At 48.2% G+C, this 24,827-nt stretch overlaps 1 protein-coding gene across 3 annotated transcripts in view; it reads right to left on the bottom strand.

Annotated features, from left to right (window-relative positions):
* Positions 1 to 290: 290 nt before the first annotated feature.
* LOC134933489 (uncharacterized) overlaps positions 291 to 24,827 on the bottom strand; it is a 147,544-nt gene continuing 123,007 nt past the window's right edge. For all 3 annotated transcript variants that reach the window (XM_063928732.1, XM_063928731.1, XM_063928733.1), the window contains one exon: positions 291 to 1,529. In XM_063928732.1, coding sequence (XP_063784802.1) covers positions 1,523 to 1,529 — 7 coding nt within the window. In that variant the 3' untranslated portion in view covers positions 291 to 1,522. The remainder of the gene's footprint in view (positions 1,530 to 24,827) is intronic.

Raw genomic sequence — 24,827 nt, 5'->3', positions numbered from 1 at the left:
CTTTTCTTTCAGTGGCGCTACAAATGGGGGCGTAACTGAGCACGCCCCGTATTAAGCCACGCCCCTAACGTTTTGCCCGGGCCGCCACAAGGGCAAGAACCGGCCCTGTCTCCACTGTTCCACCAGCAAAAATACACAAATTGTCATAAGTTATTGTCATAACTCTCTCCATTCAAGGCATCTGCAGCCTCATGGGATCCCAAAATGGCGATCGCTCAACAACAATCTTTTAATTCACTAATTCTACTTATTTAGTCCTATTTACACTAAAAAATAAACTATCGTAAACATTTTTGTCTTTTTTTTTTTAAAATAGAGATTTAGGTTTTTATGTACACACAAAGATTATATCACAACATGGCGATCACTCGAGATATTCATTTTTCTGTCCGTTTGTGTAGCATCAGCTGCCATTTGACGTTTTTTTCGTCTGCTATAGTCTTGGGGACTTCACGTAACTCCTGGTGAGATCACTTTGCAGTCACGTCCCTACAAAAAAAAAATCTCTTTACTAAAAACTGAGCTGTTTGCTAAACAAAGTCATCCACCTCACTGCTTTCCTTCCAGTGTGAGGCGACTGTAATGGGTCATTAACCAATAGTGCTCACTCTCTGATCTGATCGGATTGAAGCAGAAGTTGGTGTTCTGGCCGCTACTTGCTCCCAGCCCCGTCCCAGGTTTCTGTCCGTGCTCTCACTGTTCTGAACATGATGCAATGTCTCGCTGTTCTCTCACATAGCAGCTGTGTGGTATGGGGTTATCCGGCAGGTACAGGTGGTCTGGGCGTCTAGGAACAGGTAGCATATGAGCGGTATGGTTTTATCCGGGAGGTACAGGTGGTCTGGGCATCTAGGAACAGGTAGCAGATGTGTGGTATGGGGTTATCCGGCAGGTACAGGTGGTCTGGGCGTCTAGGAACAGGTAGCATATGAGCGGTATGGTTTTATCCGGGAGGTACAGGTGGTCTGTGCATCTAGGAACCGGTAGAAGATGAGCGGTATGGTTTTATCCGGAAGGTACAGGTGGTCTGGGCATCTAGGAACAGGTAGCAGCTGTGCGTTATGGTGTTATCTGGCAAGCACCGGTGTCTGGGCATCTAGGAACAGATAGCAGCTGTGCGGTATGGTGTTATCTGGCAAGCACCGGTGTCTGGGCATCTAGGAACAGACAGCAGCTGTGCGGTATGGTGTTGTCTGGCAGGTACGGGTGGTCTGGGCGTCTAGGAACAGGTAGCAGATGAGCGGTATGGTGTTATCCGGCAGGTACAGGTGATCTAAGAACAGGTAGCAGATTAGCGGTATGGTGTTATCCGGCAGGTACAGGTGATCTAAGAACAGGTATCAGATGAGCAGTATGGTTTATGTGGCAGGTACAGGTGGTCTTGGCATCTAGGAACAGGTAGCAGCTGTGCGTTGTGTTATCCGGCAAGCACCGGTGTCTGGGCGTCTGGGAATAGGTAGACTATCTGTAGGACTTCACTATCCATGTTGTCATATATATGCCCAATGGTATAACACCTGCATCAACTTCTGTGGAATAGAAGAGTAAATACCAAGCATTACAGCCGGGGTAGAAAACCTGTGGCACTTCATTTGTTGTGGAATTACTTCAGGGCATATCAAAGATATGTAACTCAATGAAACATTTCACTGACTGATCCATATTTTACTATAGTAACACAAACCCCTGTGTGACTATTGCCAATTGTAATAAAATAGAAAAAAACTATATATAAAACATTAAGGAAACCTTAAAAGGGCAATGTGGTTTAGCCACTTTCTTAGTCTCTTTATAACGTCCTCAAGGTCCTAAATATAGCTACAGAAAAAACTTCTTACAGACAAAACAAGGGAGGACAATTCTAACGCAATGGGGCACTGAAATATTACAAAGTCTAATTGGAAGTATTAGTTATAAAAGGAGTAACCCAGGGTTTCCCAAACTCAGGGGCAGATTTATTAAGCTCGGTGAAGTGATAAAGTTGAAGGTGATAAAGGACCAGCCAATCCGATTTTAACTTCCATGTCACAGGCTGGGTTTGAAAAATGACAGTTAGGAGCTGACTGGCTGGTCCTTTATCACTTCACCAAGCTTAATAAATCTGCCCCTCAGTACTCACGGCACCCTAACAGTCCAGCTTTTAAGGCTGCCCATGTTTAAGCACAGGTGATAATAAGTACAGAGAAAATAAGATTTTAAACCTACCGGTAAATCTTCTTCTCCTTGTCCGTAGAGGATGCAGGGGACTCCGTAAGGACCATGGGGAATAGAAGGGCTCCGCAGGAGACATGGGCACTAAAAAGAACTTTAGATATGGGTGTGCACTGGCTCCTCCCTCTATGCCCCTCCTCCAGACCTCAGTTAGAGAAACTGTGCCCAGAGGAGACGGACACCACGAGGAAAGGATTTTTGTTAATCCAAGGGCAAGATTCATACCAGCCCACACCATTCACACCGTATAACATGGATATACGAAGCAGCCAACAGTATGAAACAAAACAACATCAGCCCGAGACTGATCAAAACTGTAACATAACCCTTATGGAAGCAGAAACTATATACAAGTGTTGCAGAAGTTAGTCCGCACTGGGACGGGCGCCCAGCATCCTCTACGGACTAGAAGAAAAATATTTACAGGTAGGTTTAAAATCTTATTTTCTCTTACGTCCTAGAGGATGCTGGGGACTCCGTAAGGACCATGGGGATTATACCAAAGCTCCAAAACGGGCGGGAGAGTGCGGATGACTCTGCAGCACCGATTGAGCAAACATGAGGTCCTCATCAGCCAGGGTATCAAACTTGTAGAACTTTGCAAATGTGTTTGAACCCGACCAAGTCGCTGCTCGGCAAAGCTATAATGCCGCGACACCGCGGGCAGCCGCCCAAGAAGAGCCCACCTTCCTAGTGGAATGGGCCTTTACAGAATTTGGTAACGGCAATCCAGCCGTAGAATGAGCCTGCTGAATCGTGTTACAGATCCAGCGAGCAATAGTCTGCTTAGACGCAGGAGTGCCAACTTTGTTGGCTGCATACAGAACAAACAGTGCCTCTGTTTTTCTAACCCGAGCCGTTCTGGCCACATAAATTTTCAATGCCCTGACCACATCAAGGGACTCGGAATCCTCCAAGTTCCGTGTAGCCACCGGCACCACAATAGGTTGGTTCATATGAAAAGAAGAAACCACCTTGGGCAAAAACTGAGGACGAGTCCGCAATTCTGCTCTATCCACATGGAATATCAGATAGGGGCTCTTGTGAGATAAAGCCGCCAACTCCGACACTCGCCTTGCCGATGCCAAGGCCAACAACATGACCACTTTCCAAGTGAGATATTTTAAGTCCACCGTTTTAAGTGGTTCAAACCAGTGAGACTTAAGGAACCGCAACACCACGTTAAGGTCCCAGGGTGCCACTGGGGGCACAAAAGGAGGCTGGATATGCAGCACTCCCTTCACAAAAGTCTGGACTTTTGGGAGAGAAGCCAATTCCTTCTGAAAGAAAATGGATAGGGCCGAAATCTGAACCTTAATGGAACCTAATTTTAGGCCCAAATTCACTCCCGTCTGTAGGAAGTGAAGGAAACGGCCGAAATGGAATTCTTCCGGAGGAGCATTCCTGGACTCACACCACGATATATACTTTCGCCATATAAGGTGATAATATTTCGCTGTCACGTCTTTCCTAGTCTTTATCAGAGTAGGAATGACCTCATCCGGAATGCCCTTTTTCGCTAGGATCCTGCGTTCAACCGCCATGCCGTCAAACGCAGCCGCGGTAAGTCTTGAAACAGACAGGGCCCCTGTTGTAACAGGTCCTCTCTGAGAGGAAGAGGCCACGGATCTTCTGTGAGCATCTCCTGCAGATCCGGATACCAGGCCCTTCGCGGCCAATCTGGAACGATGAGAATAGTCTGTACTCCTTTTCGTCTTATGATTCTCAATATCTTTGAGACGAGCGGAAGAGGAGGAAACACATAGACCGACTGAAACACCCATGGTGTCACCAGAGCGTCCACCGCCACTGCCTGAGGGTCCCTCGACCTGGCGCAATACTTCGGTAGTTTCTTGTTGAGGCGTGACGCCATCATGTCTATCTGAGGCAGTCCCCACCGACTTGCAATCTCTGCGAAGACTTCCTGATGAAGTCCCCACTCTCCTGGATGTAGATCGTGTCTGCTGAGGAAGTCTGCTTCCCAGTTGTCCACGCCCGGAATGAAGACTGCTGTCATGGCGCTTACATGATTTTCCGCCCAGCGAAGAATCCTGGTGGCTTCTGCCATTGCCACTCTGCTCTTTGTTCCGCCTTGGCGGTTTACATGCGCCACTGCGGTGATGTTGTCTGACTGGATCAGAACCGGTAGACCTCGAAGTAAGGTCTCCGCTTGACGAAGGCCGTTGTATATGTTGATGTGAAGACAAGCCTCCTGGCTTGACCACAGACCCTGGAAGTTTGTTCCCTTTGTGACTGCTCCCCACCCTCGGAGGCTCGCGTCCGTGGTTACCAGAACCCAGTCCTGAATAACGAACCTGCGACCCTCCAAAAGGTGAGCACTCTGCAGCCACCACAGGAGAGATACCCTGGCCCTGGGTGACAGGGTGATCATCTGATGAATTTGTAGATGAGACCCGGACCACTTGTCCAGAAGGTCCCATTGAAAAGTTCTCGCATGGAACCTGACGAATGGGATGGCCTCGTAAGTCGCCACCATCTTTCCCAGAACTCGAGTGCAGTGATGCACCGACACCCTCTTTGGCTTCAATAGGTCCTTGACCAAAGACATGAGTTCTTGGGCCTTTTCCGTCGGAAGATAAACCTTTTCTGGTCCGTATCCAGAATCATGCCTAAGAAAGGCAACCGAGTCGTTGGTACCAACTGTGACTTCGGGAAATTGAGAATCCAGCCGTGCTGTTGCAACACCCTCAGGGAGAGTGATACACTGTTCAGTAACTGTTCTCTCGATCTCGCTTTTATCAGGAGATCGTCCAAGTACGGGATAATTGTGACACCCTGCTTGCGCAGGAGCACCATCATTTCCGCCATTTCCTTGGTGAAAATCCTCGGGGCCGTGGAAAGCCCAAACGGCAACGTCTGAAATTGGTAATGACAATCCTGTACAGCAAACCTCAGGAACGCCTGATGAGGCGGATATATGGGGACATGAAGGTATGCATCCTTTATGTCCAGGGACACCATATAATCCCCCCCATCCAGGATGGCGATGACCGCTCTGAGCGACTCCATCTTGAACTTGAACCTTTTTAAGTATAGGTTTAAGGATTTTAAATTCAAAATGGGCCTGACCGAACCGTCCAGTTTCGGGACTACAAACAGGGTTGAGTAATACCCCATCCCCTGCTGCAGCAGGGGGACTTTGACCACAACTTGTTGAAGACACAATTTTTGAATCGCATTTAACACTATCTCCCTCTCTGGGGGAGAAGCCGGTAGGGCCGATTTTAAAAACCGGCGAGGAGGCACCTCTTCGAATTCCAGCTTGTAACCATGGGAAACAATTTCAATTGCCCAGGGATCCACCTGTGAGTGAACCCAAACGTGGCTGAAAAGTCGAAGACGTGCCCCCACTGGGGCGGACTCCCTCAGCGGAGCCCCAGCGTCATGCGGTGGATTTTGTAGAGGCCGGGGAGGACTTCTGCTCCTGGGAACTAGCTGTGGTTGGCAGCTTTTTCCCCTTACCCTTACCTCTGGCAAGAAAGGAAGATCCTCGCACTCTCTTGGATTTATGCGACTGAAAGGACTGCATCTGATAATGTGGTGCTTTCTTAGGCTGTGAGGAAACATAAGGCAAAAAAGTTGATTTACCTGCCGTAGCCGTGGAAACAAGGTCCGTGAGACCTTCCCCAAACAATTCCTCACCCTTGTAAGGTAAAACCTCCATATGCCTTTTCGAGTCGGCATCGCCCGTCCATTGTCGGGTCCATAGGGCTCGTCTAGCCGAAATGGCCATAGCGTTGGCTCTGGAACCCAGTAGGCCAATGTCTCTCTGAGCATCCCTCATATATAGGACAGCATCTTTAATATGACCCAGGGTCAATAAAATGTTTTCCTTATCCAGCGTATCTATATCAGCAGATAAGGTATCTGTCCACGCTGCTATCGCGCTACAAACCCAAGCCGACGCTATCGCCGGTCTGAGTAAGGTACCAGTATGCATGTAAATAAACTTCAAGGTAGTCTCCTGCCTGCGATCAGCAGGATCCTTGAGGGTTGCCGTATCTTGAGATGGCAGCGCTACCTTTTTGGATATGTGGGTCGATGCTTTATCCACCCTCGGGGAGGATTCCCACCATATCCTGTCCTTAGTCGGGAAAGGATACGCCATAAGAATCCTTTTGGGAATCTGCAGTTTTTTGTCTGGAGATTCCCAAGCCTTTTCAAATAATTTGTTCAGTTCATGAGATGGGGGAAAGGTTACCTCAGGTTTTTTCTCCTTATACATGCGCACCCTCGTGTCAGGTACAGAAATTTCATCCGTGATATGCAACACCTCTTTTATAGCAATAATCATATAATTTAGCCAATTTTGGCTGCAACTTCGCATCATCGTAGTCGACACTGGAGTCAGAATCCGTGTCGGTATCAGTGTCTACTATTTGGGATAGTGGGCGCTTTTGAGACCTAGAAGGTCCCTGCGACATAGTGAAAGGCAGGGTTTGACTCCCTGTACACTCCCTGGACTCAGCTTTGTCCAACCTTTTGTGCAATAAATTCACATTTGCATTTAAAACATTCCACATATCCAACCAGTCAGGTGTCGGCGTTGCCGAAGGAGACACCACACTCATTTGCTCCACCTCCTCCCTAGAAGAGCCTTCCGCTTCAGACATGCCGACACACACGTACCGACACACCACACACTCAGGGAATTCTCTTATCTGGAGACAGTTCCCCCACAAGGCCCTTTGGAGAGACAGAGAGAGTATGCCAGCACACACCCAGCGCCAATGACCCAGGGAAAAAAATTACCCAGATAGCGCTTTTAATACATATATATATAACACTGTGCCAAATTATGTGCCACCCCCCCTTCTTTCAAACCCTCTGTCACCGTGTTCAGCAGGGGAGAGTCCGGGGAGCCAGCTTCTCAGCGGTGTGCTGTGGAGAAAATGGCGCTGGTGAGTGCTGAGGATCAAGCTCCGCCCCCTCAGCGGCGGGCTTCGGTCCCGCTTGATTTCTTTTAAAAACTGGCAGGGGATCTCTTATATATAGTGTAGAGTCCATATATGTCCTGCTTTTGCCAGACCAGAGGCTTAATTGCTGCCCAGGGCGCCCCCCCTGCCGTGTGTGTGTTGTGCGGGAGCAATGGCGCGCAGCGTTACCGCTGCGCGTTACCTCAGTGAAGTTCCGAAGTCTTCTTTCTTCTCATACTCACCCGGCTTCTATCTTCCGGCTCTGTGAGGAGGACGGCGGCGCGGCTCCGGGATGAACAGCTAGGAGAGACCTGCGTTCCGACTCCCTCTGGAGCTAATGGTGTCCAGTAGCCTAAGAAGCAGAGCCTAGCAGTTAAGTAGGTCTGCTTCTCTCCCCTCAGTCCCTCGATGCAGGGAGCCTGTTGCCAGCAGGCTCCCTGAAAATAAAAAAACCTAACAAAATTTCTTTCTTTCAGGAAACTCAGTAGAGCTCCCTGTAATGCACCCAGTCTCCTCTGGGCACAGTATCAAACAGAGGTCTGGAGGAGGGGCATAGAGGGAGGAGCCAGTGCACACCCATATCTAAAGTTCTTTTTAGCGCCCATGTCTCCTGCGGAGCCCGTCTATTCCCCATGGTCCTTACAGAGTCCCCAGCATCCTCTAGGACGTAAGAGAAAAGGTGTTTGGTGGGAGGGAGCACTGGTTTTCACCTACCAATAAGGTGAATCAATATATTACAAATACCAGCATATTGTAAAGTAATTTTAGAGGGTAATGCAAAACGGTATTTTTGCGATCAAATGATGGAAGATAAATTATTGTGGCTGGCCCCAAGAGTTATACAAAATAAAAGAAGAAGAAAATAACAGAAAACTTTTAAAAATCAGGCAGTGTTAAAAATCAGTTAAAACGTAACTTTTATAAGTGGACTCACAAGGGACAAACATACAAAACACACATAGCACGTTGGTATACCATGTTACATATCTAAGGCATATCATATCATATAATCCTCTTTTGTAACAGGATACTTGGCTTGCCTGCAAGAGGACAAGAGGAATGATCAATATGATGTATATAAGACAGTGGTTCTCAAACTGTGTGCCGTGGCACCCTGCAGTTCTTTGGGACACTTGCTGGGGTGCCTCGGATTGGTGGTCCAGAACCAATTCATATAATTTGGCTTTAACAGAAGGCAGTTTGTTTGCTGAAGGGCTGCAGAGCGGTACAATAATGAGTGTCTGCAACTGTGAACCACAGTGGAAGTTCCTTGCAAGTCTGGGGATGCATTTCAGCAAATGGAGTTGGGGATTTGGTCAATGCTGAGAAATACAGGTAGGTACTTATACATCACACAATACCATCAGGGAGGCGTCTGACTGGCTCCAAATTTGCAATGTCCCCAAACATACTGCCAATGTCATTAAGAACTATCTTCAGCATAAAGAAGAACAAGGAGTCTTGAAAGTGATCATATGACCCCCACAGAGGATTGACCTCAACATCATCGAGTCTGTCTGGGATTACATGAAGAGACAGAAGGACTTGATGGAGCCTACATCCACAGAAGATCTGCGGTTATTTGTTTGGAACAACATCCCTGATGAGTTCAAAAACTGTGTGCAAGTGCACCTAGAAGAACGGATGCAGTTTTGAAGGCAAAGCGTGGTCACACCAAATATTGATTTGATTTAGATTTCTCTTCTGTTCATTCACTTTGCACTTTTTTAATTGATAAAAAATAGGATTTTGATACCTACCGGTAAATCTTTTTCTCTTAGTCCGTAGAGGATGCTGGGGTCACATTCAGAACCATGGGGTATAGACGGGATCCGCAGGAGACATGGGCACTTTAAGACTTTCAAAGGGTGTGAACTGGCTCCTCCCTCTATGCCCCTCCTCCAGACTCCAGTTATAGGAACTGTGCCCAGGGAGACGGACATTTCGAGGAAAGGATTTATTGTTAAACCAAGGTGAGCATTGTACCAGCTCACACCTCAAGCATGCCGCAGAACGTGGTATTCAACAGAATACAAGCCAACGGCATGAACAATTGCAGCAACATGCTGACAAGAACCGTAACACAACATGTGTGTAACCACAATTAATAACTGCAGATACAGTACGCACTGGGACGGGCGCCCAGCATCCTCTACGGACTAAGAGAAAAGGATTTACCGGTTACCGGTAGGTATCAAAATCCTATTTTCTCTGACGTCCTAGTGGATGCTGGGACTTCCGTAAGGACCATGGGGAATAGCGGCTCCGCAGGAGACTGGGCACAAAAAGTAAAAGCTTTAGACTAGCTGGTGTGCACTGGCTCCTCCCCCTATGACCCTCCTCCAAGCCTCAGTTAGATTTTTGTGCCCGAACGAGAAGGGTGCATGCTAGGTGGCTCTCCTGAGCTGCTTAGAAGTAAAAGTTTAAATAGGTTTTTTATTTTCAGTGAGTCCTGCTGGCAACAGGCTCACTGCATCGTGGGACTAAGGGGAGAAGAAGCGAACTCACCTGCGTGCAGAGTGGATTGGGCTTCTTGGCTACTGGACATTAGCTCCAGAGGGACGATCACAGGTTCAGCCTGGATGGGTCCCGGAGCCGCGCCGCCGGCCCCCTTACAGAGCCAGAAGAGCGAAGAGGTCCGGAGAAATCGGCGGCAGAAGACGTTCCTGTCTTCAGATAAGGTAGCGCACAGCACTGCAGCTGTGCGCCATTGCTCTCAGCACACTTCACACTCCGGTCACTGAGGGTGCAGGGCGCTGGGGGGGAGCGCCCTGAGACGCAATAAAACATGTTTAAACCTTATATGGCTAAAGAAATACATCACATATAGCTCCTGGGCTATATGGATGCATTTCACCCCTGCCAGTTTTCCTAAAAAAAGCGGGAGAAAAGGCCGCCGTGAAGGGGGCGGAGCCTATCTCCTCAGCACACAAGCGCCATTTTCCCTCACAGTTCCGCTGGAAGGAAGGCTCCCAGACTCTCCCCTGCAGTCCTGCTACAGAATCAGGGTAAAACAAGAGAGGGGGGGCACTATTGGCAGCTAATATAAAACAGCAGCTATAAAGGGAGTAACACTTACATAAGGTTATCCCTGTATATATATAGCGCTCTGGTGTGTGCTGGCAAACTCTCCCTCTGTCTCCCCAAAGGGCTCGTGGGGTCCTGTCCTCTTTCAGAGCATTCCCTGTGTGTGTGCTGGGTGTCGGTACGATTGTGTCGACATGTATGAGGAGGAAAATGATGTGGAAGCAGAGCAATTGCCTGTGTTAGTGATGTCACCCCCTAGGGAGTCGACACCTGACTGGATGGTCGTGTTTAAAGAATTACGTGACAGTGTCAGCACTTTGCAAAAAACTGTTGACGACATGAGACAGCCGGCAAATCAATTAGTGCCTGTTCAGGCGTCTCAGACACCGTCGGGGGCGCTAAAACGCCCGTTACCTCAGATGGTCGACACAGACCCAGACACGGATACTGAATCCAGTGTCGACGGTGAGGAGACAAAAGTAATGTCCAGTAGGGCCACACGTTACATGATCACGGCAATGAAGAAGGCATTGAATATTTCTGACACTACAAGTACCACAAAAAAGGGTATTATGTGGGGTGTGAAAAAACTACCAGTAGTTTTTCCTGAATCAGATGAATTAAATGAGGTGTGTGATAAAGCGTGGTTTTCCCCCCGATAAAAAACTGCTGATTTCTAATAAATTATTGGCACTATACCCTTTCCCGCCAGAGGTTAGGGCACGTTGGGAAACACCCCCTAGGGTAGATAAGGCGCTCACACGCTTATCAAAACAAGTGGCGTTACCGTCTCCCGATACGGCCGCCCTTAAGGAACCAGCTGATAGAAGGCTGGAAAATATCCTAAAAGGTATATACACACATACTGGTGTTATACTGCGACCAGCAATCGCCTCAGCCTGGATGTGCAGTGCTGGAGTGGCTTGGTCGGATTCCCTGACTGAAAATATTGATACCCTGGATAGGGACAGTATATTATTAACTATAGAGCATTTAAAGGATGCATTACTATATATGCGAGATGCACAGAGGGATATTTGCACCCTGGCATCTAGAGTGAGTGCGATGTCCATTTCTGCCAGAAGAGCGTTATGGACGCGACAGTGGTCAGGTGATGCGGATTCCAAACGACATATGGAAGTATTGCCGTATAAAGGGGAGGAGTTATTTGGGGTCGGTCTATCGGACCTGGTGGCCACAGCAACGGCTGGAAAATCCACCTTTTTACCCCAGGTCACCTCTCAGCAGAAAAAGACACCGTCTTTTCAAACTCAGTCCTTTCGTTTCCATAAGGGCAAGCGGGCAAAAGGCCACTCATTTCTGCCCCGGGGCAGAGGAAGGGGAAAAAGACTGCACCAGGCAGCCTCTTCCCAGGAGCAGAAGCCCTCCCCCGCTTCTGCCAAGTCTTCAGCATGACGCTGGGGCCTTACAAGCGGACTCAGGCACGGTGGGGGGCCGTCTCAAGAATTTCAGCGCGCAGTGGGCTCACTCGCAAGTGGACCCCTGGATCCTGCAGGTAGTATCACAGGGGTACAAATTGGAATTCGAGACGTCTCCCCCTCGCCGGTTCCTGAAGTCTGCTCTACCAACGTCTCCCTCCGACAGGGAGGCGGTAGTGGAAGCTATTCACAAGCTGTATTCCCAGCAGGTGATAATCAAGGTACCCCTCCTACAACAGGGAAAGGGGTATTATTCCACGCTGTTTGTGGTACCGAAGCCGGACGGCTCGGTGAGATCAATTTTAAATCTAAAATCCTTGAACACTTACATAAAAAGGTTCAAATTCAAGATGGAGTCACTCAGAGCAGTGATAGCGAACCTGGAAGAAGGGGACTATATGGTGTCTCTGGACATCAAAGATGCTTATCTCCATGTCCCAATCTACCCTTCTCACCAAGGGTACCTCAGGTTTGTGGTACAAAACTGTCATTATCAGTTTCAGACGCTGCCGTTTGGATTGTCCACGGCACCACGGGTCTTTACCAAGGTAATGGCCGAAATGATGATTCTTCTTCGAAGAAAAGGCATCTTAATTATCCCTTACTTGGACGATCTCCTGATAAGGGCAAGGTCCAGGGAACAGTTAGAGGTCGGAGTAGCACTATCTCAGGTAGTGCTACGTCAGCACGGGTGGATCCTAAATATCCCAAAATCACAGCTGATTCCAACAACACGTCTACTGTTCCTGGGGATGATTCTGGACACAGTCCAGAAAAAGGTGTTTCTCCCGGAGGAGAAGGCCAGGGAGTTATCCGAGCTAGTCAGGAAACTCCTAAAACCAGGCCAAGTGTCAGTGCATCAATGCACGAGAGTCCTGGGAAAAATGGTGGCTTCTTACGAAGCGATTCCATTCGGAAGATTCCATGCAAGAACTTTTCAGTGGGATCTGCTGGACAAATGGTCCGGATCGCATCTTCAGATGCATCAGCGGATAACCCTATCTCCAAGGACAAGGGTGTCTCTCCTGTGGTGGTTACAGATTGCTCATCTTCTAGAGGGCCGCAGATTCGGCATTCAGGATTGGATGCTGGTGACCACCGATGCCAGCCTGAGAGGCTGGGGAGCAGTCACACAGGGAAGAAATTTCCAGGGCTTGTGGTCAAGCATGGAAACGTCTCTTCACATAAATATCCTGGAACTAAGGGCCATTTACAATGCCCTAAGTCAAGCAAGGCCTCTGCTTCAGGGTCAGTCGGTATTGATTCAATCGGAACAACATCACGGCAGTCGCCCACGTCAACAGACAGGGCGGCACAAGAAGCAGGAGGGCAATGGCAGAAGCTGCAAGGATTCTTCGCTGGGCGGAAAATCATGTGGTGGCACTGTCAGCAGTGTTCATTCCGGGAGTGGACAACTGGGAAGCAGACTTCCTCAGCAGACACGACCTCCACCCGGGGGAGTGGGGACTTCACCCAGAAGTCTTTCAAGTGATTGTAAACCGTTGGGAAAAACCAAAGGTGGACATGATGGCGTCCCGTCTCAACAAAAAACTGGACAGATATTGCGCCAGGTCAAGGGACCCTCAGGCAATAGCGGTGGACGCTCTGGTAACACCGTGGGTGTACCAGTCGGTGTATGTGTTCCCTCCTCTGCCTCTCATTCCAAAAGTACTGAGAATCATAAGAAGGAGAGGAGTGAAGACTATACTCGTGGCTCCGGATTGGCCAAGAAGAACTTGGTACCCGGAACTGCAAGAGATGCTCACGGAGGACCCGTGGCCTCTACCTCTAAGAAAGGACCTGCTCCAGCAGGGACCTTGTCTGTTCCAAGACTTACCGCGGCTGCGTTTGACGGCATGGCGGTTGAACGCCGGATCCTGATGGAAAAAGGCATTCCAGATGAAGTCATCCCTACCCTGATCAAAGCCAGGAAGGATGTAACTGCGAAACATTATCACCGCATTTGGCGAAAATATGTTTCCTGGTGTGAGGCTAAGAAGGCCCCCACAGAGGAATTTCAACTGGGTCGTTTCCTGCATTTCCTGCAAGCAGGACTGTCTATGGGCCTAAAATTAGGATCCATTAAGGTTCAAATTTCGGCCCTGTCGATCTTCTTCCAGAAAGAACTGGCTTCATTGCCTGAAGTTCAGACGTTTGTCAAGGGGGTACTGCATATACAACCTCCTTTTGTGCCACCAGTGGCACCTTGGGATCTCAATGTAGTTTTAGGGTTCCTAAAATCACATTGGTTTGAACCACTCACCACTGTGGAATTAAAATATCTCACATGGAAGGTGGTCATGCTGTTAGCTCTGGCGTCAGCCAGGCGTGTCTCAGAAATGGCGGCTTTGTCATATAAAAGCCCTTACCTAATTTTTCATTCAGACAGGGCAGAATTGAGGACTCGTCCTCAATTTCTCCCTAAGGTGGTTTCAGCGTTTCACATGAACCAACCTATTGTGGTGCCTGCGGCTACTAGGGACTTGGAGGACTCCAAGTTGTTGGACGTAGTCAGGGCCCTGAAAATATATGTTTCCAGGACAGCTGGAGTCAGAAAATCTGACTCGCTGTTTATCCTGTATGCACCCAACAAGCTGGGTGCTCCTGCTTCTAAGCAGACGATTGCTCGTTGGATTTGTAGTACAATTCAGCTTGCACATTCTGTGGCAGGACTGCCACAGCCAAAATCTGTTAAAGCCCATTCCACAAGAAAAGTGGGCTCATCTTGGGCGGCTGCCCGAGGGGTCTCGGCTTTACAACTTTGCCGAGCAGCTACTTGGTCAGGGGCAAACACGTTTGCAAAATTTTACAAATTCGATACCCTGGCTGAGGAGGACCTGGAGTTCTCTCATTCGGTGCTGCAGAGTCATCCGCACTCTCCCGCCCGTTTGGGAGCTTTGGTATAATCCCCATGGTCCTTACGGAAGTCCCAGCATCCACTAGGACGTCAGAGAAAATAAGAATTTACTTACCGATAATTCTATTTCTCATAGTCCGTAGTGGATGCTGGGCGCCCATCCCAAGTGCGGATTGTCTGCAATACTTGTATATAGTTATTGTTACAAAAAATCGGGTTGTTTATTGTTGTGAGCCATCTTTTCAGAGGCTCCTACGTTTATCATACTGTTAACTGGGTTCAGATCACAGGTTGTACAGTGTGATTGGTGTGGCTGGTATGAGTCTTACCCGGGATTCAAAATCCTTCCTTATTATGTACGCTCGTCCGGGCACAGTATCCTAACTGAGGCTTGGAGGAGGGTCATAGGGGGAGGAGCCAGTGCACACCAGCTAGTCTAAAGCTTTTACTTTTTGTGCCCAGTCTCCTGCGGAGCCGCTATTTCCCATGGTCCTTACGGAAGTCCCAGCATCCACTACGGACTATGAGAAATAGAATTATCGGTAAGTAAATTCTTATTTTCTCATACGTCCTAGAGGATGCTGGGGTCACATTCAGAACCATGGGGTTATACCAAAGCTCTAGAACGGGCGGGAGAGTGCGAATGACTCTGCAGTACCGAATGACCAAACTTGAGGTCATCATCGGCCAAGGTACCAAACTTGTAAAACTTAGCAAAAGTGTTTGCCAAGTATCCGCACGGCAAAGTTGCAATGCCGAGACTCCCCGGGCAGGCGCCCAGGACGAGCCCACCTTGCTAGTAGAATGGGCCTTCACCGATAACGGCAATTCAGCCGTGGAATGAAACATGCTGAATCGTACCACGATCCAGCGCGTAATGGACTGCTTGGAAGCAGGACACCCAATCTTGTTGGGAGCATACAGGACAAACAGATCCTCTGTTTTCCTAATCTGAGCCGTTCTGGCGACATAAATTTTCAAAGCTCTGACCACATCCAGAGACTTTGACTCAACGAAGGCGTCAGTGGCCACAGGCACCACAATAGGCCGCTACATGCAGAAAGACGAAACCACCTTCGTCAGAAATTGTTGACGTGTTCTCAATTCTGCACTATCTTCATGGAAGATCAAATAAGGGCTCTTGTGAGACAAGGCCGCTAATTCAGACACCCGCCTTGCGGATGCCAAGGCCAACAGAATGACCACTTTCCAAGTGAGGAATTTCAACTCCACCTTCTGTAAAAGTTCAAACCAATGTGATTGAAAGAACTGCAACACCACATTAAGAATACACGGTGCCACTGGAGGCACAAATGGAGGTTGGATGTGCAACACGCCTTTCACGAAAGTCTGAACTTCTGGAAGGGAGGACAATTGTTTCTGAAAGAAAACCGATAAGGCTGAAATCAGTACCTTAATTGAGCCCTATTTTTAGGCCCACATCCACACCTGCTTGTAGAAAATGGAGAAAACGTCCTAGATGAAACTCTTCCGTAGGAGCCTTCTTGGATTTACACCAAGAAACATATTTTCTCCAAAAATGGTGGTAATGTTTAGACATTACTCCTTTTCTGGCCTGAATAAGTGTGGGAATGACTTCACTGGGAATACCCTTACAGCTAGGATTTGGCGCTCAACAGCCATGCTGTCAAACGTAGCCGCGGTAAGCCTTGATACACGCACGGCCCCTGCCGAAGTAGGTCCTCGCGCAGAGGAAGAGGCCAGGGATCTCCTATGAGTAATTCCTGAAGATCTGGATATCAAGCCCTCCTTGGCCAGTCTGGGACAATGAGGATCGCTCGAATCTTTGTTCTTCTTATGATCTTTAGAACAATTGGAATGAGAGGAAGTGGAGGGAATACATACACCGACTGAAACACCCACGGAGTCACCAGTGCATCCACTAAGGGTCTCTCGACCTGGAACAATATCTCTGAAGCTTCTTGTTGAGACGAGATGCCATCATGTCTACTTGAGGAACTCCCCAATGACTTGTCACCTCTGCGAAGACATCCTGGTGGAAGCCCCACTCTCCTGGATGGAGATCGTGTCTGCTGAGGAAGTCTGCTTCCCAGTTGATTCTGACAAAGCGTTTGTATGTCTTTCCGCCCCGCGGATAACCTTTGTGGCTTTTGCCATTGCCGCTCTGCTTTTTTTTTTTTTTAGTTCTGCCCTGGCGGTTTATGTACGCTACTGCTGTTACATCGTCCGACTGGATCAGTACGGGCAGATCGCGAAGATGTTCCGCTTGTAGAAGGCCATTGTAAATGGCCCTTAACTCCAGAACGTTTATGTGGAGACAAGTTCCTTGACTTGACCATCTTCCTTGGAAGATTTTCCTCCATGTGACTGCACCCCAGCCTCGGAGGCTTGCATCCGTGGTCATCAGGATCCAGTCCTGGATCCCGAACCTGCGCCCCTCTAGGAGGTGAGAGCTGTGTAGCCACCACAAGAGTGAGATTCTGGTCTCAGAAGACAGGATAATCCTTCGGTGCATGTGTAGGTGGGATCCGGACCACTTGTCCAACCGGTCCCACTGGAACACTCTGGCATGGAATCTGCCAAACTGAATGGCCTCGTAGGCCGCAACCATCTTCCCCAGCAATCAAATGTATTGATAGATTGACACTCTTGCTGGTTTCAGAATATGTTTGACCAGGCTCTGAAGTTCCAGAGACTTTTCCACTGGAAGAAAAACTCTGTAGTTCTGTGTTCAGTATCATTCCCAAAAACGACAGCCGCGTTGTTGGAATCAACTCTGCTTTCGGCAAGTTTAGGAGCCAACCATGTTTTCGAAGAACTGTCAGGGAGAGTGTAACGTTTTGCACCAACTGGTCCCTGGATCTCGCCTTTATCAGGAGATCGTCCAAGTACGGGATAATCGTGTCTCCTCCATGCTTTTGAAGGAGAACCATCATTTCCGCCATTATTTCGGTGAAAATCCTCAGAGCCATGGATAGACCAAACGGCAACGTCTGAAACGGGTAATGACAATTCTGAATTGCAAACCTCAGTGACACCGAGGAAAATGGAAATCTGTAAGTAGGCATCCTTTATGTCTACCGAAACAATGAAACCTCTTTCCACCAGACTGGAAATCACTGTCCTGAGAGATTCCATCTTGAATTCGAGTTTCTTTTGGTAGAAATCGAGGGATTTCCGTTTAGGATTGGTCTGACCGAGTCGTCCGGCCTCGGGACCACGAAAAAGCTTGAATAAACGGCTTCACCCTGTTGTGACGGGGGAACCAGGACAATGACATGATTCTGACACAATTTTTGTATTGCGTCGCATACTACCTCCCTGTCCGGAAGAGAACTAGTAAGGCCGATTTGAAAAATCGTTGAGGGGAAACGTCTCGAAAACTTCCAGTTTTCCGAATGAATCCAGAACTGACTGAAGAGTTTTTAGACGCGCCCCCACTGGTGCCGGCTCCCGCAAGAGAGCCCCAGCATCATGCGGTGGCTTTGGCAGACGCAGAGGATGATTTCTGCACCTGTGATCTTGAAGAGGCTGCGGACCTCTTCCCTCTTCCCCTTCCTATACCTGCAAAGAAAAGGGAATCTAACTTCTTGTGCATCTATTGGGTCGAAATGACGGCATCCGATAATGATGCGTCTTCATTCGTTGTGAGTGAACATAGGGCAAGAAGGTTTACTTACCTGCGGCCGCTGCCGAGATCAAATCAACTAGGCCGTCACCAAACAAGGCTTCACCTTCGTAGGGAAGAGGCTCCATTTCTTCTTGGAGTCAGCATCAGCATTCCATCGGTGAATGCACAACGACCTCCTAGCTGAGACCGCTATGGAATCGGCCTGTGAACCCAAGAGTCATATTTCCCCTGCAGTCTCACTTAAGTATGCTGCAGCGTCCTTGACATGACCCAATGTAAGGAGTATCCCATCTCCCTCCAGGGTATCTATATCGGATGACAAGGTATCCTACCATTTTTGAATACTACTACTCACCCATGCGCATGCCAAGGTAGGTCTAAGTAATGTACTCGTGGCTACATAACTAGAATATAACGTAGCTTCCTGCATACGATCTGCTGGATTTGTGACATGGCCCCATGCAGAGCAGGGAGTGACTCCCACTTTATTCTGTCCGCGGCGGGAAACGAATAACAACCGGAATCCTCCAGGGGATTCTTTCTCAAACAGAGCGCTCAGCACATGAGATCAGCTATCAGTATATATACATACCCATACATACATACATATATACATACATATTTACATACATATATAGACCCCTCCGTCAGGAACAGCAGGGTTCTCAGTGACGTTAATACGTCCTTAATATCCACAATCATGTACTGACTGCTCTTTGACAATATTGGATCTAATCAGGAAACATTCTGGTCGACATAGGAATCAGTATCCGTGTCGGCATCAGGGAGTAGTAACTGGGCAAAATAAAAATTTTGCGACTCGAGGGGTCTGAGGGAAAAATAGCTATGAACATCACATCCTCCATAGATATTTCTACGTCTGTGTCTGGGACACAGATTTATGCAACCTTACTCTGATATGAATCACATTATCATGCAAATATTTACCCAGTCAGTTATTGGTGGTGCCGACAGGGCCACCCACACATGTCTGTGTACCTAATATAGTTTTCTCTTGGGAAAAACATTCAGCCACCGACATGTTGACACACATGTACCAATTATCCCCAGACACACCGGCTTATGGGGGCAGATCGCTTTCACTATATATCTATACATATATATATATATATATATATGTATATATATATATATATATATATATATATATATATATATACACTGCTCAAAAAAATAAAGGGAACACTAAAATAACACATCCTAGATCTGAATGAATGAAATATTCTTATTGAATACTTTGTTCTTTACATAGTTGGTTGTGCTGACAACAAAATCACACAAAAATTATCAATGGAAATCAAATTTATTAACCCATGGAGGTCTGGATTTGGAGTCACCCTCAAAATTAAAGTGGAAAAACACACTACAGGCTGATCCAACTTTGATGTAATGTCCTTAAAACAAGACAAAATGAGGCTCAGTAGTGTGTGTGGCCTCCACGTGCCTGTATGACCTCCCCACAACTCCTGGGCATGCTCCTGATGAGGTGGCGGATGGTCTCCTGAGGGATCTCCTCCCAGACCTGGACTAAAGCATCCGCCAACTCCTGGACAGTCTGGTAAATAATAAACTCATATATGACAGACTTGTAGCGCTTTATATTAACAACAAGCACCCCTATTGCTGCGCCCCCCCCCCGTTTTGCACCCTGAACTTGTCAGCAGTAAAGGACCAGCGTCTCCCTGAGGAGAAAAAAATGGCGCAGAGCAGTGTGCTGATGTGGTGAGGAAGAAGCCCCGCCGCCGTAATGGCGCGCTTCTGTCCCGCTCATAAATAAATAATTAAATCTGCTGGCAGGGTAAGGACAGTGCCAGGCACGAATGTCCACTTTTGCCAGACCTTTTTTGAGGAGTTTTATGCTGCCCAGGGCGGCGGCGGCGTCCCCCCCCCGCGCCCTGCACTGTGTGTGGGAGCATGGCGCACAGTGACCGTTCGCTCCGTGGTACCTCAGAAATGCCGTCACTGAAGAAGTCTTCTTTTCTTCTGCTACTCACCTGTCTTCTGACTTCTGGTTCTGTAAGGGGGTGACGGCAGGCTGGGGGAGTGAGCATCTAGGCGTACCCAGCGATCATCACCCTCAGGAGCTAATGGTGTCCTGTCAGCCAGAAGCAGAGCCATTGAACTCACTGGAAGTTGGTCATACTTCTCTTCCCTAAGTCCCTCGAAGCAGGGAGACTGTGGCCAGCAGCCTCCCTGAAAATAAAAAACTAACATAAGCCTTTTCAGAGAAACTCAGTAGAGCTCCCCTGTAGTGTGTCCAGTCTCTCTGGGCACAAGTCTAAAACTGGAGTCTGGAGGAGGGGCATAGAGGGAGGAGCCAGTTCCCACCCTTTGAAAGTCTTAAAGTGCCCATGTCTCCTGCGGATCCAGTCTATAGCCCATGGTTCTGAATGTGACCCCAGCATCCTCTAGGACGTATGAGAAATAAACTATTAACACTTCTATTTTTTTAAAGCATTCTTACTGTGCAGCATTTCTTTTTCATCCACTAGGGGTCACTGGAGTACTCTTGGGGATAAGGACGGGACGTTAGCAGGATAGGCACATTTAAATATATTTAAATTAGTAACTCTCCTCCCCCTCCATACTCCCAAGATACCTCAGTGTTTTTTTTCTGTGCTCACTCAGGATAGAAGCACACGTGGAGTTTCTCCACAGTTTTTTCTATTTTTTACTTTTATACTTCAATTTTACTTTTTACTCACAATCCCTTCCCAGCTTATAAAGAAGCTTGGGTCCGGGATTGCGGAAGCTGCTGGGGCAGCTATATTGGCTTGTCGGCGCTCAGAGAGGAGCACCGCCATAGACCATATACAGCTCAGCTATTTCCAGTCTTAGGCTGCGGGAAGGAGCTGGACGGAGATTACACAAGAAGCCCCGTCATAGCCTCCAACATCACCTCAGGTAAGGCCTTTTATGTTTTGCGGGGCGGTCAGATCACGCTGCCGCCCCGCTGTGGGACTGCTATAGTTTTATTTCCATAATCAGCCTCCCCAGCCCGGTCGCGTACAGTCCCTCTGCCGCCGCTCCCCAGCTACCAGCTTCTGCTAGCGCTGGCAGTGGGGATCCTTGTATCGCTGCTCTCCTCCAGCACCTGGCTCCCGCCCGCTGATAGCGCGGAAGGGGAGCTCGCTGGCCGCCGCCGCGCCGCTCCCCAGCTCCCGGCTGCTGCCCGGCTCCTGCCCGCTGATAGCAGCGGAAGGGGAGCTCGCTGTTCGGATCCGATTACCGCTGGCTGTCGCCGCCGCGCCTCTCCCCAGCTCCCGCCCGCTGCCCGGCTCGCCTCCCGCTGATAGTTCTGAAGGGGAGCTTGCAGAACGTCCCATTATCCTCACTTAAGACAGTGCAGCTGCAGGGGGGAGATCGGGGGGGGGGGGGGGGGGGGAATTAACGCTGCAGCAGTATTACTAACTGCTTGTACACATATAACAGACTATTAAGCCTGTATTAATAAAACTGGGGGATATGTTACTGGGTGTCTTAATGGGGTTATTACTGTAACAGTATAAGGCATACAGATACCCTACCATTTTCATGTATTATACATAGGTATGTAACCACATGGCTGGCGGCCATTTTACTTAACTTCCTGCTTCTTCTTGCAGGAAGTTTGCTGTCCTACAACACTCGGCCACCGGATGGAGCAAGGGTGTTAGTAGGAATTTTTGGACAGATCAGGTTTCATATATAGTCTGGCCACGTGCACTGCGCTTCGGGCTTATACACACTTTAGTAACATTTTTACTGAGTCGTGGGACTTGTCTGTCTTTGTCTGTTTGTATTGTCTGTGTACATGATGAGTAAGGCACCGGCAAAATTAAAAAAGCAGCTTAGCTGCAATGTCTGTGCGAGTGTGTTGCCTGAGGGATCTACCTCATGCACAGTATGTTTTGTAAATACCGCTACAAATACAATTTTTTCTCCTGATCCTCAATGGGCAATGCTGGCGGATGTAATGTCTGGGTTACAATCGGAATTGGCTGCCGCTCGAAAGGAGCGTGAAACGGCGAGGTCTGAGGCTCGGGTGAGCCCGCCAGAGATACCGGAAGGGTCTCGGGACATGTTTAGGACCTTGCAAAGGTCCAAGTCTAGTTCGGATCACAAAGATAGTTATCATTTGTCTTATAATTTACCAGTTTCTGCTATGTTGCATTCTGTCGATTCAATGCCAGACCTCACATCGCAAGATGAACATGAGGAAGGTGAATTGGACCAGCAGTCAGATAGTGAGGATATTGGCAGTCTGGGCATTGATAATCTCATCAGGGCGGCACGTCAGTCTCTGAATTTTACAGAGACTGAAGAACCTCTTTCAAATGAAGAGGTGTTATTTGCTAAATGACAGATCTCCGGTGTGTTTTCCTTTTTCAGAATTTCTTAATAAGCAGTTAACAAAGGCATGGAAAAATCCGGATAAATGGTTTTCTATACCTCACCGGTTTCTGTCTAGTTACCTGTTTCCAGAGTCGGTGACATCTAAATGAGAAAATCCTCCGATGGTGGATTTGTCGGTGTGAAAACTTTCTAAAAAATTAACCATTCCAGTACCAACTGCTACTATGCTTAAAGACCCGTCAAATAGACGCTATGTTAAAGTCATTGTATACAGCAGCAGGGGTGATGCTTAGACCTGCTTTGGTTGGAATTTGGGTAAATAAGGCGGTAATTACATGGATAACACAGCTCAGGTCGGCTCTACAAGACGACCACCTTATACATCTTGCTGATCACATCTGTGAATCTGCTGAGTATCCATGTACAGCTTCTATGGACGTCGGCCAGGTTAGTTCTCGCCTTTCAGCTTCACTAGTGGCGGCACGACGTGCTCTCTGGCTGCGTTCTTGGCAGGCGGAGGCAGAGTCCAAACGAGGAATAGAAGCATTGCCTTACGCTGGAGAGATGTTGTTTGGTCCTGAATTGGACAAATGGATTTCTCAGGCCACTGGCGGAAAGTCTGTTTTCCTACCATTGCCTACACAGGCTCCTAAATGAAAATATTCAGGTCCTGCTTTCAAATCCTTTAGACCTCAGTCCTTTCGAGGTCGTGCTAGAGGCACAACCACACACAGTAGATGTGGTAGAGGACGTGGTTTTCAACAAACCACCAACCATCGTCAGGACGCTAAGACCACCGACAAGCCAGTGGCATGACGGGCTTCCAGCCCATCTCGGCTCTTTAGTTGTGGGGGCACGCCTTCAGATGTTCCATTTGGCGTGGTTCCAGACATCCACAGATGGGTGGATCCGCAATTTAGTGTTAAAAGCTTACAAAATATAGTTTGATTGTCTCGCACTAAAGCGCTTTTTCAAGAAAGGTCTGCCTGTGTTGGAAGACAAGAAGGCGGTTCTGCAGATCGCGATTCAGTCTCTGCTAGATTCAGCAGTTTTGATCCCGGTCCCAGTTCACCAACAGGGTCAAGGTTATTATTCCAGTCCTTTTGTATTACTGAAGCCGGATGGCTCGGTCAGACCGATACTGAACCTAAAGGGGCTCAATCAGTACGTCACTTACTACAGATTCAAGATGGAATCCCTACGGTCAGTAATTGCAGGTTTAGAGCCACAGGAATTCATGATTGCGCTGGATCTCAAGGATGCGTATTTACACATTCCGATTTGGCCACTGCATCAGATGTACTTAAGGTTTGCAGTACAGCAAAACCATTATCAATTTCAGGCTCTACCGTTTGGCCTCTCGTCAGCACCTCGGGTATTCACCAAAGTGATGTCTGTGATGATAGCTCATCTCAGATCCCTGGGAGTGATAATAGTTCCGTACTTAGGCGATCTGCTCATCAAAGCTCCATCTCAACAGATACTCCTCCAACATGCCTTGCTGACGTACAGTGTGCTAGTTCAGCACGGTTGGATTATCAACTTCAAGAAATCAAACCTGATTCCGTCTCAAAGACTTAAATTCCTAGGAATGATGCTCGATATGGTGAATCAAAGAATTTACCTGCCAGAACAGAAGGTACAGAGTATTCGTCATCTGGTACAGTTAGTGCTCAAGCCACGCACAGTCTCGGTGCATTTGTGCATTCGACTATTAGGAAAGATGGTGGCGTCTTTCGAAGTGCTCCAGTTCATAAGATTTCACTCACGTCCTTTTCAACTGGATGTTCTCACACAGTGGTCAGGCTCGCATCTACAAATTCACCAGATGGAGCGGTTGTCTCCACAGGCCAGAGTATCACTACTCTGGTGGCTCCAAGTACACAATCTCACCGCAGGGAAAAGGTTTGGCGTCTTGGATTGGATAATTCTAACGACGGATGCGAGTCTCAGAGGTTGGGCAGCTGTGGTCCAAAATGGTTAGCTTCAGGGTCTCTGGTCAGATCACTAAAGATTGCTGTCAATAACGAGTTTTATAGTAAGAACTTACCTTTGTTAAAACTCTTTCTGTGAGGTACACTGGGCTCCACAAGGAATGGACAATGGGGTGTAGAGTAGGATCTTGATCCGAGGCACCAACAGCCTCAAAGCTTTGACTGTTCCCAGAATGCATAGCGCCGCCTCCTATATCACCCCGCCTCCCTGCACAGGACCTCAGTTTTTATTTAACCAGCCCAATGCAGTAGCAGGAAAAGAGACGACAACAGTTAGTAGCCACAACACCGCATTCTCACGACAGGAGACGTGTCAGCGGTTAATGCCATACCAACCCAAAGAAGCTAAGTGCGTCAGGGTGGGCGCCTTGTGGAGCCCAGTGTACCTCGCAG

This window comes from Pseudophryne corroboree, chromosome 6 (assembly GCF_028390025.1).
Source record: "Pseudophryne corroboree isolate aPseCor3 chromosome 6, aPseCor3.hap2, whole genome shotgun sequence".
NCBI classification, from domain to species: domain Eukaryota; kingdom Metazoa; phylum Chordata; class Amphibia; order Anura; family Myobatrachidae; genus Pseudophryne; species Pseudophryne corroboree.
This window is presented reverse-complemented; position numbering and strand designations above follow the sequence as displayed.